The 18,711-nt window shown below is 46.1% G+C and overlaps 1 protein-coding gene across 2 annotated transcripts in view; it reads right to left on the bottom strand.

The window, feature by feature from the left end:
- Positions 1-18,711, bottom strand: part of LOC116966958 (engulfment and cell motility protein 1) — a 314,863-nt gene that overhangs the window by 234,032 nt on the left and 62,120 nt on the right. For both annotated transcript variants that reach the window (XM_033013349.1, XM_033013359.1), the window contains 3 exons: positions 16,549-16,589; positions 13,608-13,680; positions 3,737-3,787 (listed from right to left, as the gene is read on the bottom strand). In XM_033013349.1, coding sequence (XP_032869240.1) covers positions 3,737-3,787; positions 13,608-13,680; positions 16,549-16,589 — 165 coding nt within the window. The remainder of the gene's footprint in view (positions 1-3,736; positions 3,788-13,607; positions 13,681-16,548; positions 16,590-18,711) is intronic.

Genomic DNA, 18,711 nt, shown 5'->3' with positions numbered 1-18,711 from the left:
CAACTGGACTGAACCTCAAGGTTGATCTGCTTGAGTTGAAGATTCTCATGATCCTGATTCATTCGCAAGGAAAAAGTGTTGAAAATGACTAACCTTCCCTCTCTCAAGATCAACTCCCTCCCCTCAAAAAATAAGAAACTCAAAAGATTTTCTTTTAAAGTCAGCATTATGCTGTTTTAAACTCCCATCCACTTACTCTCTATGTGGTTTTTACCCTCTACCAAATTCACATGATCAGTCAGATAAAGCATGACGCTCAGAAAATGCCTTTTGTGGCCTTTATGTAGCCAGAGTGCTTTGATCCCAAAGAAATGCTTTTGCACCAGTGTCACACTTGTAGAGTAAACAACGTATGCATTGCAAGATTACACAAATAACAGTGTGATAGTTAAAACTGGCATGTAACAAAGGTAATGTCACTGTGGTGATGGGAGATTTCAATATGCAGGTAGACTGGGAAAATCAGGTTGGTTCAGGACCCCAAGAAAGAGAGTTTGTAGAATGCCTCCGAGATGGATTCTTAGGGCAGCTTGTAATGGAGCCGACCAGAGAAAAGGCAATTCTGGATTTAGTGTTGTCCAATGAACCAGATATGATAAGAGAACTCAAGGTAAAGGAACCACTTGGAGGTAGTGATCATAATGTGATTAGTTTTAATCTGCACTTTGAGAAGGAGAAGGTTAAATCGGAAGTGTCAGTGATGCAATTGAACAAAGGGGACTATGAAGGCATTAGAGTGGAGCTGGCCAAGGTAGACTGGAAAGGGATCCTAGCAGGAATGACGGTGGAACAGCAATGGCAGGAATTTAGGGCATAATCCGGAAGACGCAGGATCATTTCATTCCAAAAAGGAAGAAAAATTCTAAGGGGAGGAGGAGGCAACCGTGGCTGACAAGAGAAGTTAGAGATAGAATAAAACTAAAAGAAAAGATGTATAACACAGCAATGAGTAGCCGGAAGCCAGAGGATTGGGAAACCTTCATAGGACAACACAAGGAAACAAAACGGGCAATACGGGCTGAAAAGATGAAGTACGAAGGGAAGCTGGCCAGGAATATAAAGAAGGACAGTAAAAGCTTCTTTAGATATGTTAAGGGAAAAAGAGTAGCAAAATCAGATGTGGGTCCCTTGAAGGCAGACGCGGGTGAAATTATTATGGGCAACAAGGAAATGGCAGAGGAGTTGAACAGGTACTTTGGATCTGTCTTCACTAAGGAAAACACAAACAATCTCCCAGATGTACTGGACCACAGAGGATCTAAGGGGATAGAGGAATTGAAAGAAATTTTCATTAGGCGAGAAATAGTATTGGGTAGGCTAATGGGACTGAAGGATGATAAATCCCCTGGGCCTGATGGTCTGCATCACAGGGTCCTCAGGGAGGTGGCTCTAGAAATAGTGGACGCATTGGTGATCATTTTCCAATGTTCAATAGATTCAGGATCCATTCCTGTTGATTGGAGGATAGCTAATGTTATCCCACTTTTCAAGAAAGGAGCGAGAGAGAAAACGGGGAATTACAGACCAGTTAGCCTGACCGGTGGTGGGAAAGATGCTGGAGTCAATTATTAAAGATGTAATAATGGGGCATTTGGATAGCAGTAAAAGGATTAGTCCAAGTCAACATGGATTTATGAAAGGGAAATCATGCTTGACTAATCTTCTGGAATTTTTTGAGGATGTGACAAGCAAAATGGATGAAGGGGAGCCAGTGGATGTAGTGTTTCTAGACTTTCAGAAAGCCTTTGAAAAGGTCCCGCATGGGAGACTGGTGACTAAAATTAGTGCACATGGTATTGGAGGTAAGGTGTTGACGTGGATAGAAAATTGGTTGGCAGACCGGAAGCAAAGAGTAGGAGTGAACGGGTCCTTTTCAGAATGGCAGGCAGTGGCGAGTGGAGTGCCGCAAGGCTCGGTTTTGGGGCCGCAACTGTTTACCATATATATTAATGATTTGGAACAGGGAATTAGGGGCAACACTAGCAAGTTTGCAGATGACACAAAGCTGGGTGGCAGTGTGAACTGTGAAGAGGATGTTAGGAGGATGCAGGGTGACCTGGGCAGGTTGAGTGTGTGGGCAGATGCGTGGCAGATGCAGTATAATATAGATAAGTGTGAGGTGGCAAAAAACAAGGGGGCAGATTATTAGTTCAATGGGGTTAGGTTAGGTAAGGGGGAGGTACAGCGAGACCTGGGTGTCCTTGTACACCAGTCACTGAAGGTTGGTGTGTAGGTACAGCAGGCAGTGAAGAAAGCTAATGGAATGTTGGCCTTCATAACAAGAGGATTTCAGTATAGGAGTAAAGAGGTTCTTCTGCAGTTGTATAGGGCTCTGGTAAGACCACATCTGGAGTATTGTGTACAGTTTTGGTCTCCTAATTTGAGGAAGGACATCCTTGTGATTGAGGCAGTGCAGCGTAGGTTCACGAGATTGATCTCTGGAATGGCGGGACTGTCATATGAGGAAAGATTGAAAAGACTAGGCTTCTATTCACTGGAGTTTAGAAGGATGAGGGTCTTATAGAAACATATATAATTATAAAAGGACTGGACAAGCCAGATGCAGGAAAAATGTTCCCAATGTGGGGCGAGTCCAGAACCAGGGGCCACACTCTTAGAATAAAGGGGAGGCCATTTAAGACTGAAGTGAGAAAAAACTTGTGAATTTATGGAATTCCCTGCCACAGAGGGCAGTGGAGGCCAAATCACTGGATGGATTTAAGAGAGTTAGATAGAGCTCTAGGGGCTAGTGGAATCAAGGGATATGGGGAGAAGGCAGGCACGGGTTATTGATTGGGGACGATCAGCCATGATCACAGTGAATGGTGGTGCTGGCTCGAAGGGCCGAATGGCTTCCTCCTGCACCTATTTTCTATGTTTCTATAATGTTCACTTTATTTAGAGAATTGTGTTCAGTTCTGGGCACCAAGTTATAGTAAAGACGTTGTTAAGTTGGAAAGGGCGCAGAGTAGATTTACGAGGATGTCGTCAGGACTTGGCGGGTTGAGCTACAGGGAGCGGTTAGGCAGGCTCGGAATTTATTCCTTGGACTGCAGGAGGATGAGGGGTGAACTTGCAGAGGTGTATAGACCAGGAGAGGAATAGAAAGGGTAAATTAACAATCTTTTACCCAAAGTACAGGAATCAAGAACCAGAGGTCATAGGTTTACGGTGAGATGGGAAAGATTTAATAGGAACCCGAGGGGCAACATTTTCACAGGGTGGAATGAGCTGCCAGAGGAGGTTCTATAACACCATTTAAAAGACATTTGATTATGTACATGGATAGGAAAGGTTTAGAGGGATATGGCCAAATACAGGCTGGAGGGACTTGTGTAGATGGAGCATCTTGGTCATCATGGGCAAGTTGGGCCAAAGGATCTGTTTCCATGCTGTATGTCTCTATGACTACCATGTGTTTTTTATCTAAGTAACGCTGTGTACTCAAGGCAGCAGCTCCTACGTTGTAGCACTCCCTCAATGCAGTATTGCAGCCTGGATGGTATGATGCAATGTTCGGAGTAAGATTTGACCCAGGGCCTGAATAATGAACCATTCATCTTTAATGGAAAGGGACGAATAGCCTTTAGCTCCAGTTCAACCATTGCAATCAGTTTTTGTAAGGCTGTCAGGTGGGTTATTCTAATACAAGAAAGGTTTGTGCCACGTAATGTGAAATTTGCATGAAATAAATGACGAGTCAAAAAGAAATAGGAACATCACATGAACTACTTACTGGTGACGATGCCAAGCGAAGGATTGCGCCATTTTTTATTTCATTACGGTTCTGCGGAGGAATAAAAATCCAACATAGGTTATAGAGAAACAGGTTTATTTTACATCAAGTACCTCACCCATCAATTGTTATTTCTTGTTTCTTTCAGTGGTAATCATCCAACAGTATGATCCTTTCTCGAGCGTAATCCAATTAGAACAGAAACCTAAACAAATCCAAGGTCTCCAGTAATTAATCCCTAGAATGATTCCATGTACAATGTCAACATCTAGCCTAGTGCACAGAAGACTAATGCCTGGTACACAGAAGTTCATAATAACAGTTAATAGGGAATTATTTGCCACAGAAGGGTGTGGAGGCCAAGTCAGTGGATATTTTTAAGGCAGAGATAGATAGATTCTTGATTAGTACAGGTGTCAGAGGTTATGGGAGAAGGCAGGAGATGCACAGAGTCTTAATGTCTAATGATCTTGCACAGAGAGGAGAATCGAGCACCAGAGGAAATAGGTTCAAGGTGAAGAGGAAAAGATTTAAGAGGAATCCGAGGAGTAATTTTTGCACACAGAGGGTGGTGGGTGTATGGAACAAGCTGCCAGAGGAGGTATGTGTTCAAAAGGGAACTGCAGATGCTGGAATATCGAAGGTACACAAAATTGCTGGGGAAACTCAGCGGGTGCAGCAGCATCTATGGAGCGAAGGAAATAGGCGACGTTTCGGGCCGAAGAAGGGTTTCGGCCCGAAACGTCGCCTATTTCCTTCGCTCCATAGATGCTGCTGCACCCGCTGAGTTTCCCCAGCAATTTTGTGTACCTGCCAGAGGAGGTAGTTGAGCCTGGGACTATCCCATAATTTAAGAATCAGTTGGACAGGTACATGGATAGGATAGGTTTGGAGGGTTATGGACCAAGCGCAGGCAAGTGGGACTGGTGTAGATGGGACATTGTTGGCCGGTGTGGGCGAGTTGGGTCGAAGGACCTGTTCCCACACTGTATCACTCTATGACTCTAATGGAGTTAGGAGGGAGAGATAGATCAGCCATGAATGAATGGCGGAGTAGACTTTTTTGAGCCAAATGGCCTAATTCCACTCCTATATCATATGACCTTAATAATAATAAGAAACTGCTTCCATCCAAAGGTTTCCCCTTCAGTGTCCACATCATTTCACTCTGAGGCGGCAGTCAGTGGGGAAAGATTACAGAGGTCCCCATCTTAGCTATATTTGCATATTGCCTAATTCTGAGAGATCTATTGCCATGGTGAGTGAGTTCCTCATTTAGTTTAGTTTAGCTGGAGACACAGCATGGAATCAGACCCTTCGGCCCACCGAGTCCACACTGACCATTGATGACTCAAGTTCAAGTTCAAGTTCAAGTTAGTTTATTGTCATGTGTCCCTGTATAGGACAATGAAATTCTTGCTTTGCTTAAGCACACAGAAAATAGTAGGCATTTACTACAAAACAGATAAATGTGTCCATATACCATGATATAAATATATACACACATGAATAAATAAACTGATAGTGCAAATAACAGAAAGTGGTTGGTAATAATCAGAGTTTTGTCCGAGCCAGGTTTAATAGCCTGATGGCTGAGGGGAAGTAACTATTCCTGAACCTGGTTGTTGCAGTCTTCAGGCTCCTGTACCTTCTACCTGAAGGTAGCAGGGAGATGAGTGTGTGGCCAGGATGGTGTGGGTCTTTCATGATACTGCCAGCCTTTTTGAGGCAGCGACTGCGATAGATCCCCTCGATGGAAGGAAGGTCAGAGCCGATGATGGACTGGGCAGTGTTTACTACTTTTTGTAGTCTTTTCCTTTCCAGGGCGCTCAAATTGCCGAACCAAGCCACGATGCAACCGGTCAGCATGCTCTCGACTGTGCACCTGTAGAAGTTAGAGAGAGTCTTCCTTGACAATCCGACTCTCCGTAATCTTCTCAGGAAGTAGAGGCGCTGATGTGCTTTTTTTATGATTGCATTAGTGTTCTCGGACCAGGAAAGATCTTCAGAGATGTGCACGCCCAGGAATTTGAAGCTCTTGACCCTTTCAACCATCGACCCGTTGATATAAATGGGGCTCTGGGTCCCCCTCCTACTCCTTCCAAAGTCCACAATCAGTTCCTTGGTTTTGCTGGTGTTGAGGGCCAGGTTATTGCGCTGGCACCATATGGACAGTTGCTCGATCTCTCTTCTGTACTCTGACTCATCCCCATCAGTGATACGCCCCACAATAGTGGTGTCGTCAGCGAACTTGATGATGGAGTTCGCACTGTGGTTCGCTACGCAGTCATGGGTATAGAGTGAGTACAGCAGGGGGCTGAGCACGCAGCCTTGAGGTGCTCCCGTGCTGATTGTTATTGAGGCTGACACATTTCCACCAATACGAACAGACTGTGGTCTGTGGACGAGGAAGTCGAGGATCCAGTTGCAGAGGGATGCGCAGAGACCCAGTTCTGCGAGTTTGGTAACCAGTTTGGAGGGGATGATTGTGTTAAATGCCGAGCTGTAATCAATGAATAACAGCCTGACATATGAGTTTTTGTTGTCCAAGTGGTCCAGTGCGGAGTGGAGGGCCAGCGAGATCGCATCCACCGTTGATCTGTTGTGGCGGTACGCGAACTGCAGTGGGTCCAGGTTTTTGTCGATGTAGGAGTTGATTTGCTCCATGATCAACCTCTCAAAGCACTTCATCACCACCGGCGTTAGTGCCACTGGTCGATAGTCATTGAGGCATGTCACCTTACTCTTCTTGGGCACCGGTATAATTGATGCCCTTTTAAAGCAGGTGGGGACCTCAGACCTCAGAAGTGAGAGATTGAAAATGTCCGTAAAAACTCCCGCCAGTTGGTCCGCACAGGTTTTTAGAACACGGCCGGGTATACCATCAGGACCAGGTGCTTTTCGGGGGTTCACCCCTCTGAAGGATTTCCTGACATCGGCCTCTGTGACTGAGACTGAAATGCCATCGCAGCGAATGGGGGATCGGGAAGGCACATCAGTATTCTCCCTGTCAAAGCGTGCGTAAAATGCATTGAGCTCGTCAGGGAGTGATGTTACACCGGCATTCGAGCTGCCTCCTGGTTTTGCCTTGTAGGAGGTGATTGCATTCAGACCCTGCCACAGCTGCCGAACATCTGTCTCGTCCTCCAGTTTGGAGCAGAAGTCCCTTTTGGCCTTTCTGATGGCCTTACCAAGGTCGTATCTGGTCTTCATGTAGGCCACTGTATCATCGGAGGTGAATGCCCTGTGTCTGGACTTCAGGAGAGTGCGGATCTCAAAGTTCATCCAAGGTTTCTGATTGGGAAACACTCGGAAGGTTTTTGTAGGGATGCAGTCCTCCACACATTTCTTTATGAAGTCTGTAACGACTGTGGCGTATTCGTTCAAGTCCGTTGACGAGTCCTTGAACATTGCCCAGTCTACAGACTCCAAACAGTCCTGGAGTTGTTCTTCTGCCCCCCCCGACCAGCTCTGTGCTGTCCTCACTTCTGGGGGTGCGCTCTTTAATTGCTGCTTGTAGGCAGGAAGAAGCAGCACCGCGGTATGGTCGGATTTACCGAAGTGAGGGCGAGGGATAGAACGATAGGCATTCTTGATGGTGGTGTAGCAGTGGTCGAGGGTGTTTGGTCCTCTGGTGCAGCAGGAGACATGTTGGTGGAAGTTGGGGAGTGATTTCTTGAGGTTCGCCTTATTGAAGTCCCCAGCAATGGTGGTAAATGCCTCGGGGTAAGACGTCTGGTGTTTGTTGACCACGGCCTGCAGCTCCTCCAGTGCCAGACGGACGTCTGCCTGGGGTGGGATGTAGACCGCGGTCAGGATAACGGAGGTGAATTCTCTCGGGAGGTAGAAGGGACGGCACTTCACCGCCAGATGTTCGAGGTGTGGAGAGCATGAGTTGGACAGGACTGCCACGTCGGAACACCACGCAGAGTTGACCATGAGGCAGACGCCCCCTCCTCTCCCTTTCCCAGATGCCAGGGTACGGTCCATGCGGTGGATGGAGAACCCTTCAGGCTGGACCGCTGAGTCTGGGGAGCTGGGGGTGAGCCATGTCTCTGTGAAACAGAACACAGAGCATTCCCTCAGCTCCCTTTGATAAAGCAGTCTTGCCCTTAAGTCCTCCACTTTGTTTTCAAGGGACTGTACATTAGCCAGTAGGATAGTAGGGAGAGGGGGCCGGAGGCCCCTGCGCTTCATTCTGACCTGAAGTCCTGCCCGACGGCCACGTTTCCGGACACAATGGAGGCTTCCCCTTTGTTTCCAGGTGCTGTTCTTGCTGTACCTGCTGTTTCTGCGAACCTGCGCTGGAACGGGGATTCCCTCACAGACGGCAGCTCCAGCTCCGTAACGAACAGGGGTTCCCTCAAAGTCGGCAACTGCAGCTCCGTTGTTGCTGGGAGATCCAGCCCGTCGGCTCTGGGGGTCATCCCGGGGTTTCAAGGCACAGTACCTGTGATCCGCAGTCGGGTCGGGAGTTCCACAGCCAGTGTGGGAAAGTTTAAAGTCCTGGATTCCCGCAGCTGCGGGAGCTCGCGAAATTGCGAGAGCCTTGAGGATCTCAAGCAGCTTGTCCGAAACGGCACCGATATCTGCCGTTTTTCTGATCCAGGTAAGTTGTTGGAAGTTGTAGTTGAGCCTTTTATTTTCCGGAGCTCCGCAAAAGTCGCCGCAGGCAGGCGCCATCTCACTCACACTGGTTCTATGTTATCCACATATCCCTACACAATGGGGGCAATTTACAAAGCCCAATTAACCTACTACCCCCTCTTTGGGATGTGGGAGGAAACTGGAGCAGCCGGAGGAAACGCATGCGGTCTCAGGGAGAACGTGCAAACTACACAGTCAGCACCCGAGGTCAAGATCGAACCTGGGTCTCTAGCACCATAAGGCAGCAGCTCTACTATAGTACCATGCAGGGGCAATCGCGAACGCCTTCCTTCCTTAACTTGTCTATCACCGTTGCAGGACTGCAACCCAACAACATTTTATCCAAATCACCATTTCATTGGTCTTCTTCACTAAACCATTTTTTTCTTCATCTCTCATTGTATCCATTTCACCACTTGAGGGCAGCCTTCTATCAGCCTAAACCTCATTATACAAAATATGCACACACACACACAAGGTATTCACTTTAAATTGCACAGAGGCTTTTCAACAGATAACGAGGAGATGCAAACTTTAATGCCAAGAGGTCATAAGTGATAGGAGCAGAATTAGACCATTCGGCCCATCAAGTCTACTCCGCCATGGCTGATCTATCTCTCCCTCCAAACCCCATTCTCCTGCCTTCTCCCCATAATCCCTGAAACCTGTACTAATCTACAATCTGTCTATCTCTGCTTTAAAAATACCCATTGACTTGGCCTCCACAGCCTTCTGTGGCAGGGAATTCCACAGCTCTTCCACAGAGAGATCATATTGAGTTGTGGGCTGAGCACAACAGAAAGTAAACCTCTCATCAGCATCTCAGTGAGTCAGCAAATTGCATTTACAGTTCCCTGATGGAATGAAAGCACAAGGAAAGCTGTCAAGGATAATGCCAGAGAAGGAAGCTGGGACAGAGGGGGGAAATTGCTTAATCCACAGTGGGCTGAATGTGCATTTTTTTAACCACATGGAGTGATTAAGATGAAATGGCATTGAATAACTAACGGAAACACAAGGCAGAATAGAACCACACGGTGTCAGGCAAGGGAGGAGGTATAAAACCAGCATCAACCATTCTACATGATTACAGGATGGTCATTTTATACTGAGTTGCATAGGGACTTCTCAACGAGGTGAATGAATCTTTAGAATTCTCTACCCCAAAGGTTTTGGAGGCAAAGCACAAGTACAAAGGACATTTATTGTCACATACACCAATTGGTGCAGTGACATTTGAGTTACCATGCAGCACACAAATAAGATAAACACAACACTTTAGAATTTAACATAAAACATAAAAAACATCCCCCCCACAGCAGAATCAACATTTTCCACTGTGAGGGAAGGCACCAAAGTTCAGTCCTCTTCCTCTGTTCACCCATCATGATCGGGGCCTATTGAGGCCTCCGCAGTCGCTGCAACGGTGGCCCGATGTTTCAGGCCCTCGAACGGAGGAACACTCTCAGCGGCCCGGAGCCTCCGAATCGGCCGCTTCCTACCGGAGACCGCAGCTTCCGAAGTCCACAGGCCGAGCTGGGCGGAGATTCAACGCTGGCGATCTCGGCGAGAGATCCCAGGCTTCGCAATGTTAAAGTCAGCACCGCCAGCAGCTGGAAGCTCCCGCCGCCGGTGGCTGGACGCTCCACAGACCACAGCTCCATGGTGTTGAAAGTCGGCAGTCACAGCACTCCGGAGCTCCAACACGGCGATTCCCGGTAAGGCATCGCTCGCTCTGCGATGGAATCCAGTGCTGCGCCACTGCTGAAGCTGAAGCTCTGGCCGGTCTCCGGCAGGAAAGGCCGTGCCAATCCAGATGGTAGGCCGTGAGGAGGGGGCGAAGATGCGGCTCGGAGAATAGTCGCATCCTCGCCCAGGAAGTGACTAAGAAAAACAGTTTCGCCCTCCCCCCACATAAAAAAGACTAAAAGTCCTCCAAAAACAAACTTTAAAACAAACTAAAAATAACAAAAAGAATGAAAGGACAGACAGCTGCAGGCGGGGCCACCACCACTCGATGGCTCCACCACTCGAGAGTGTTATTACTCGAGAGTAGATCATCAAGGGTATTTTGATTGGGGATGATCAGCCATGATCACAATGACTGGCGGTGCTGGCTCGATGGGCCGAATGGCCTCCTCCTGCACCTATTTTCTATGTTTCTATGTAAAGAGGAACTAAATATATATTCGGAGGAGAGAAATGTAGAAACAAAGAACTGCAGATGCTGGTTTTAAAAAGAAAGACACACAAAATGCTGGAGTCACTCAGAGGGTCAGGCAACATCTTTGGAAAACATGGAGGTGTGGAATTTCGGGTTGGGACTCTACTTCAGAAAGCCCCGACTCAAAACATCACCTTTCCATGTTCTCCAGAAATGCTGCCTGACCCACTGAGTTTGTTTAGTTTCAAGATACAGCGTGGAAACAGTCCCCCTAGTGCGCGTCAACTAACGATCACCCGTGTACTCGTTCTGTGTTAGCCCAGTTTTGCATCCTACACACCACGGGCCTCTTACAGAAGCCAATTCATCTACAAACCCACACGTTTTTGGAAAGTGGGAAGAAACCAGAGCACCCAGAGAAAATCTATGCGGTCACAGGGAGAGTGCATGAACTCCGCAAGATAGCACCCATAGTCCGGATCGAACCCGGGTCTCCACCGCTGCAAGACAGCAACTCTACCGCGGTCTCATGCACGCTTTCAAATCCCTTCAAGTGTTCATCCAGTGCAAAGACCTGTTAGCAAAGTGGGTACTAACTGTGTCCCCTTTGTACAACCCTTCTGTAAACATAGAAACATAAAAAAATAGGTGCAGGAGTAGGCCATTCAGCCCTTCGAGCCAGAACACTCATTCAATCTGATCATGGCTGATCATCTAAACTCAGTACCCCGTTCCTGTTTTCTCCCCTTATCCCTTGATTCCGTTAGCCCTCAGAGCTAAATCTAACTCTCTCTTGAAAACATCATTGGCCTCCACTGCCTTCCGTGGCAGAGAATTCCACAGATTCACAACTCTCTGGGTGAAAAAGCTTTCTCTCATCTCAGTCCTACATGGCCTTCCCCTTATTCTTAAATTGTGACCCCTGGTTCTGGACTCCCCGAACTTGGGGAACATGTCTAAGAATTTAGACTTTAGAAATACAGCTGGAAACAGGCCCTTCAGCCCAATGAGTCCATGCCATCCAGTACACTAGCATTATCCTACACACTAGGGGCAATTAACAATTTCCAGAAGGCAAAGGAACCTACAAACATCGGTAGTGGGGAAAATTCTGGAGTCAGTTATTAAAGATGGGATAGCAGCACATTTGGAAAGTGGTGAGTTCATTGGACAAAGTCAGCATGGATTTATGAAAGGTAAATCATGTCTGACGAATCTTATAGAATTTTTCGAGGATGTAACTAGTAGAGTGGATAAGGGAGAACCAGTGGATGTGGTGTATCTGGACTTTCAGAAGGCTTTCAACAAGGTCCCACATAAGAGATTAGTATACAAACTTAAAGCACATGGTATTGGGGGTTCAGTATTGATGTGGATAGAGAACTGGCTGGCAGACAGGAAGCAAAGAGTAGGAGCACACGGGTCCTTTTCAGAATGGCAGGCAGTGACTAGTGGGGTACCGCAAGGCTCAGTGCTGGGACCCCAGCTATTTACAATATATATTAATGATCTGGATGAGGGAATTGAATGCAACATCTCCAAGTTTGCGGATGACACGAAGCTGGGGGGCAGTGTTAGCTGTGAGGAGGATGCCAGGAGGCTGCAAGGTGACTTGGATAGGTTGGGTGAGTGGGCAAAGGCATGGTAGATGCAGTATAATGTGGATAAATGTGAGGTTATCCACTTTGGTGGCAAAAACAGGAAAGTAGACTATTATCTGAATGATGGCCGATTAGGAAATTGGGAGATGCAACGAGACCTGGGTATCATGGTACACCAGTCATTGAAAGTAGGAATGCAGGTGCAGCAGGCAGTGAAGAAAGCAAATGGTATGTTAGCATTCATAGCAAAAGGATTTGAGTATAGGAGCAGGGAGGTTCTACTGCAGTTGTACAGGGTCTTGGTGAGACCACACCTGGAGTATTGCGTACAGTTTTGGTCTCCTAATCTGAGGAAAGACATTCTTGCCATACAGGGAGTGCAGAGAAGGTTCACCAGACTAATTCCTGGGATGGCAGGACTTTCATATGAGGAAAGACTGGATAGACTCGGCTTGTACACGTTGGAATTCAGAAGATTGAGGGGGGATCTTATAGAAACTTACAAAATTCTTAAGGGGTTGGACAGACTAGATGCAGGAAGATTATTCCCGATGTTGGGGAAGATCAGAACTAGGAGTCACAGTTTAAGGATAAGAGGGAAGACTTTTAGGACCGAGATGAGGAAATCATTTTTTACACAGAGTGGTGAACCTGTGGAATTCTCTGCCACAGAAGGTAGTTTAGGCCACAGTTAGATGTGGCCCTTGTGGCTAAAGGGATCAGGGGGTATGGAGAGAAGGCAGGGATGGGATACTGAGTTGGATGATCAGCCATGATCATATCAAATGGCGGTGCAGGCTCGAAGGGCCGAATGGCCTACTCCTGCACCTATTTTCTATGTTTCTATGTTTCTAACCTCTGTATGTCTTTGGAGTGTGGGAGGAAACTGGAGCACCCGGAAAAACCCCACGTAGTTACAGGAAGAACGTGCAAACTCCATACAGACAGCATTGCAAATGCTACTGAAAATCTCAAACATCTCATCATCGTCCACTCACCCCACAGTGGTGCCCCTATTTGTACTGTATCAACCACATTCTCAAAATCTGAATCCTCTCGCAGACATATAAGGACTTTTATCTTTCCATCCATTTCTCATCCCTGCATCCCCCTCCGTCCTGTACGTTGCTTCATAAGTCCCTACACCCTCTGTGCATTTTGCTTTGTTGCAATAGCCAGCATGTTCATAAGTGATAGGAGCAGAATTAGGCCATTTGGCCCATCAATCAAGGCTGATCTATCTCTCCCTCCTAACCCCATGCTCCAGCCTTTCCCCCATAACCCCTGACACTTGTACTAATCTACAATCTATCTATCTCTATTCTGCATAGTACTGAAAATAACATACATCCTCCATTAAACTCTGTCCGTTTGTTCTTTCAGTTCCCATGTTTTATTAAAGATCCTTTGATCGCAACCACGTGCCCACACAGGGAGCATTTTGAACGTGTAGACTTGCCTTCTCAGTAATGTAGAAGTTTCTGCTGTCCGCGTACTGCAAGGCATAGGTTTCTGGGGTCGGTAGAGACCAACTTTATTTAAAAGGAAAAACAAGTTAATTTCTGGAAACATTACATCAGCAAAAAAAAATAATCAAAAGAATGTTCCGATCACAGAGCTTTTTCACACTTTAAAGGGCCTGTCCCACTTGGCGATTTTTTCGGTGACTGTCGGCGTCATATCATGGTGGCCAAAAGAATTTGAACATTTCAAAATGCAGCAGCGACAAAAAAATGTTGCGACACTTGAAAAAATGCCGCGCTTCAATACGTCATCATACCGCAAATTATTCGGTGACCTGATACGTCAGTCAATGATGATGGCAGTCGCCAAAAAATCACCAAGTGGGACAGGGCCTTAACTGTATTAGCCTGTCGTTTATTGACTCCTCTTCCCTAGCTCTGTCCCTCTTCTAATAGACATGGACCTTCACCTGCCACCACCATGTGTTCCTGCATGCATTGTTCCTGAAACGTACACAATTCTTAAGGGGTTGGACAGGCTAGATGCAGGAAGATTGTTCCCGATGTTGGGGAAGTCCAGAACAAGGGGTCACAGTTTAAGGATAAGGGGGAAGTCTTTTAGGACCGAGATGAGAAAAACATTTTTCACACAGAGAGTGGTGAATCTCTGGAACTCTCTGCCACAGAAGGTAGTTGAGGCCAGTTCATTGGCTATATTTAAGAGGGAGTTAGATGTGGTCCTTGTGGCTAAAGGGATCAGGGGGTATGGAAAGAAGGCAGGTACAGTATATTGAGTTGGATGATCAGCCTTGATCATATTGAATGGTGGTGCAGGCTCGAAGGGCCGAATGGCCTACTCCTGCACCTATTTTCTATGTTTCTAACCCAGCTACAAGGACAAAGGCAGCAGAGGCATGGGAATACCACCACCTCCGAGTTGCCGTCCGAGCCACACATCATCCTGACTACTCCTGCACCTATTTTCTATGTTTCTATGTATAATGGTCAGATAACCTTCTTCCATAGCAGCACAATATGACCCACAGCGAGCATCAGAATTATACAGCAAAGAAACAGGCCATTTGGCCCACCATTTCCCTGCCCACCATCAAATATTGGTTGTAGAATGCATTGGTGAGGCTGCACTTTGGACACGTACGTAAATAGGAAATGTTTAGAGTGTTATGGGCCAAATGTAAGCAGGGGGGCTTAGAGTAGATGGGGTATTTTGGTCAGCAGTGACAAGCTGGGCCGAAAGGCCTGTTCCTGTGTGTAGGATGCAGAATATGGGTTTGAGTTTAGTTTATTGTCACATGTACCAAGATATGATGAAAAGCTTTTGTTGCAGTCAGCGGAAAGGCAATACATGATTACAATACATGGAATATTGTGTGCAGTTTTGGTCTCCTAATTTGAGGAAGGACATTCTTGCTATTGAGGGAGTGCAGCGTAGGTTCACTACGTTAATTCCCGGGATGGCGGGACTGTCATATGATGAAAGGATGGAGCGGCTGGGCTTGTATTCACTGGAATTTAGAAGTATGAGAGAGGATCTTATAGAAACATATAAAATTAGTAAGGGATTGGACACGCTAGATGCAGGAAATATGTTCCCGATGTTGGGGGAGTCCAGCACCTGGGGCCACAGTTTAAGAATAAGGGGTAGGCCATTTAGAACAGAGATGAGGGAAAACTTATTTCACACAGAGAGTTGTGAGTATGTGGAATTCTCCGCCTCAGAAGGCAGTGGAGGCCGATTCACTGGATGCATTCAAAAGAGAGTTAGATAGAGCTCTTGGGGTGAGCGGAGTCAAGGGGTATGGGGAGAAGGCAGGAACGGGGTACTGATTGTGGATAATCAGCCATGATCACATTGAATGGTGTGGCTGGCTCAAAGGACCGCATAGCCCACTCCTGCACCTATTTTCTATGTTTTACAATCGAGCCATCCACAGTGTACAGATGCATGATAAAGGGAATAACATGAATAACGCTATAAAATTATTCAATTGCCTTGTTTAAGAAAGAACTGCAGATGCTGGAAAAATCGAAGGTAGACAAAAATGATGGAGAAACTCAGCGGGTGAGGCAGCATCTATGGAGCGAAGGAATAGGTGACGTTTCGGGTCGAGACCCTTCTTCAGACTGATGCGGAGGTGGGGGGGTGGGCGGGAAGAAGAGTTGCCTGATCACAGCTGGGAAGAAACTGTCCCTGAATCTGGAGTGTGTTTTCAAACTTCTATATCTTTTGCCAGAAGGGAGAGAGGAGTAGAGGGAATGGCCAGAGTGCGACTCATCCTGGATTATGCTGGTGGCCTTGCCAAGGTAGTAAATGTAGTCAATGAAAGGGGGGTAGGTTTGTGTGATGGGCTGCGCCCACAATTCTCAGCAATTTCTTGCGGTCCTACATGGAGTTGTTTCCAAACCACGTTGTGATGCTTCACACAGAACTAGTGTGAACACGTGATCAATGATTGGCGTGGACCTGGTTGGCCGAAAGGCCTGTTTCCATGCTGTATCTAAACCAAAACTAAACAGCATCACAGGAACATGGGACAATGCTGGCTCCGTGGTGTTTGCAGGTTCCTGCCTCTGATCGCTATCACCATAGCTTGAACATATTTCCAAGTAAGATTTGAACCGAACCTCTATCAATAAAGTTCCAGCAGATGATTTTTTTAAATCAACAAATAAACTTTCCCAATTTCTTTGATCTAGTTCCTCAGTCAATGAATATCGATTAGATTGTTTTTCTATCTCTAAACAATCTCTAGTAGAACCCAAAATTATCTTCTCACGCTCCCTCATTTAAAAACGTGTTAAATGACCTCTCGAGTGGCATCAGTCTTTATCCCTGGTCATAGCCTAATTATTTTCTTTCAGCGAGGGATGAACTGAGAGTCATAGATCAGACGCTAAAATTGTTAAGGTACTTACCCATCGCAAACTTCCCGTATGATCGAAGCCAGGGGCTTTTTCTGCAATGATAAAGAGAAAACGAAATCATACTTTAAAATGTAAATGCAAATTGATGAAGTAATTACCCACACCCTCACCCTACCTCCAAACCCTATTATAGTGCATTCTAACCTCATCTTTGGTAAATTATTTCAAGCATTTTCGCCAACTTAACATTCAGTGGCAACAACTCTTGAGGCTCTTTCAGCCACTTGAGTAGAATTTAAAATGTTACAACAAGGAACTGCAGATGCCATGTTTATACCAAAAACACAAAACGACACAAAATGCTGCAGTAACTCAGCGGGTCAGGCAGCATCTCTGGGAAAATAGATAGATGATGTTTCAGATGTGAACCCTCGGTTCAAGATAGACACAAAAAGCTTGAGGAGTGCAGCGGTAGAGTTGCTGCCTTACATCGCCAGAGACCAGGGGTTGATCCTGTCTACGGACGGTCTGTGCAGTTTGTACGTTCTCCCTGTGACCGCGTGGGTTTTCCCTGGGTGCTCCGGTTTCCTCCCACACTCCAAAGATGTAAAGATTTGTAGGTTAATTGGCTTCAGTAAAAATTGTAAATTGTCCCTAGTGTGTAGGATAGTGTACGGGGATCAAACCGAAGGGCTTGTTTCTGCGCTGTTTCTCTAAACTAAAGTCAGCAGGTCAGGGGATATGGGGAGTCAGGGGATTTGGGGAGAAGGCAGGAAAGGGGTACTGATCAGCCATGATCACATTGAATGGCGGTGCTGGCTCGAAGGGCCGAATGGCCTACTCCTGCACCTATTGTCAGGCAGCATTTCTAAAGAAAATGGATAGGTCACTTTTCAGGTGTCTGAACAAGGGTCCCGACCCATAACGTCATTTATTCATTTTCTCCAGATATTCTGCCTGCTCCGCTGATTTACTCCAGCATTTTGTGTCTATCTTGAGTAGAAGTTAGTTCTGGGCAGATAGCACAATCTTTCATAGAAGTATAGAAAAATAGGTTGAGGGGTAAGCCATTCAGCCCTTTGAGCCAATATAATCATGGCTGATCATCTAAAATCAGTACCCCGTTCCTGCTTTTCCCCATATACCGTGATTCCTTTAGCTATAAGAGCTAAATTTAACTCTCTCTTGAAAACATCCAGCGAATTGGCCTCCACTGCCTTCTGTGACAGAGAATTCCACAGATTCACAACTCTCTGGGTGAATATTTTTTCCTCATCTCAGTCCTAAATGGCCTACCCCTTATTCTTAAACTGTGACCCTGCTTCTGGACTCCCCTAACATCGGGAACATTTTTCCTGCATCTAGCCTGTCCAATCCTTAAAGAATTTGATATCTATATTACTAAAAGTCTCATCTTGACCACTTCCTGTTGCACTGTATATTGATTTTAGAAGAAACGCTGCCATTTACGGCTGTGATTTTTGGTCATCTTACTCAGTCCCCCTCCGCTGATCAGGACAAGAGGATTTTTCCCATTGGTGAAAAATAAAAGACTTAATAATGTTTAAAAAATGTTGAGATTCTCTCTCCTGAAGACCACGCCCCTTCCGGAGGGACTATAAAACCCAGAAGTGTGGAGGTGCCTCAGTTCACTGCAAGATGGGGGAGCGAGAGGTCGCGATTCTCAGTCTGAGCTGTGAATAACACCGAACACATGTCCACTAAACTGTGAGTGGTTTTACTGAGCTGTCACTGCCCTTAATGTGGTTTGAAAATGTAGTTTAAAAATGCAAAAGTGTATTTTGGTTTGAAAATGCTAAAGCTGTGTTGCCTTTGGTTTGAAAATGCTAAAGCTGTGTTGCCTTTGGTTTGATAATGCTAAAGCTGTGTTGCCTTTGGTTTGAAAATGCTAAAGCTGTGTTGCCTTTGGTTTGAAAATGCTAAAGTTGCATTGCCTTTGGTTTGAAAATGCTAAAGCTGCGTTGCCTTTGGTTTGAAAATGCTAAAGCTGCCTTGCCTAATTGAAAAGTTGGTTTGAGAATGCTAAAGTTGCCTTGCCTTATTGAAAAGTTGGTTGCCTTGCCTAATTGAAAAGTTGGTTTGAGAATGCTAAAGTTGCCTTGCCTAATTGAAAAGTTGGCTGCCTTGCCTAATTGAAAAGTTGGTTTGAGAATGCTAAAGTTGCCTTGCCTAATTGGAAAGTTGGTTTGAGAA

This window comes from Amblyraja radiata, chromosome 2 (genome assembly GCF_010909765.2).
Source record: "Amblyraja radiata isolate CabotCenter1 chromosome 2, sAmbRad1.1.pri, whole genome shotgun sequence".
Lineage (NCBI taxonomy): Eukaryota > Metazoa > Chordata > Chondrichthyes > Rajiformes > Rajidae > Amblyraja > Amblyraja radiata.
The sequence above is the reverse complement of the archived record's forward strand: the minus strand, read 5'-3'. Positions and strand labels throughout refer to the sequence as shown.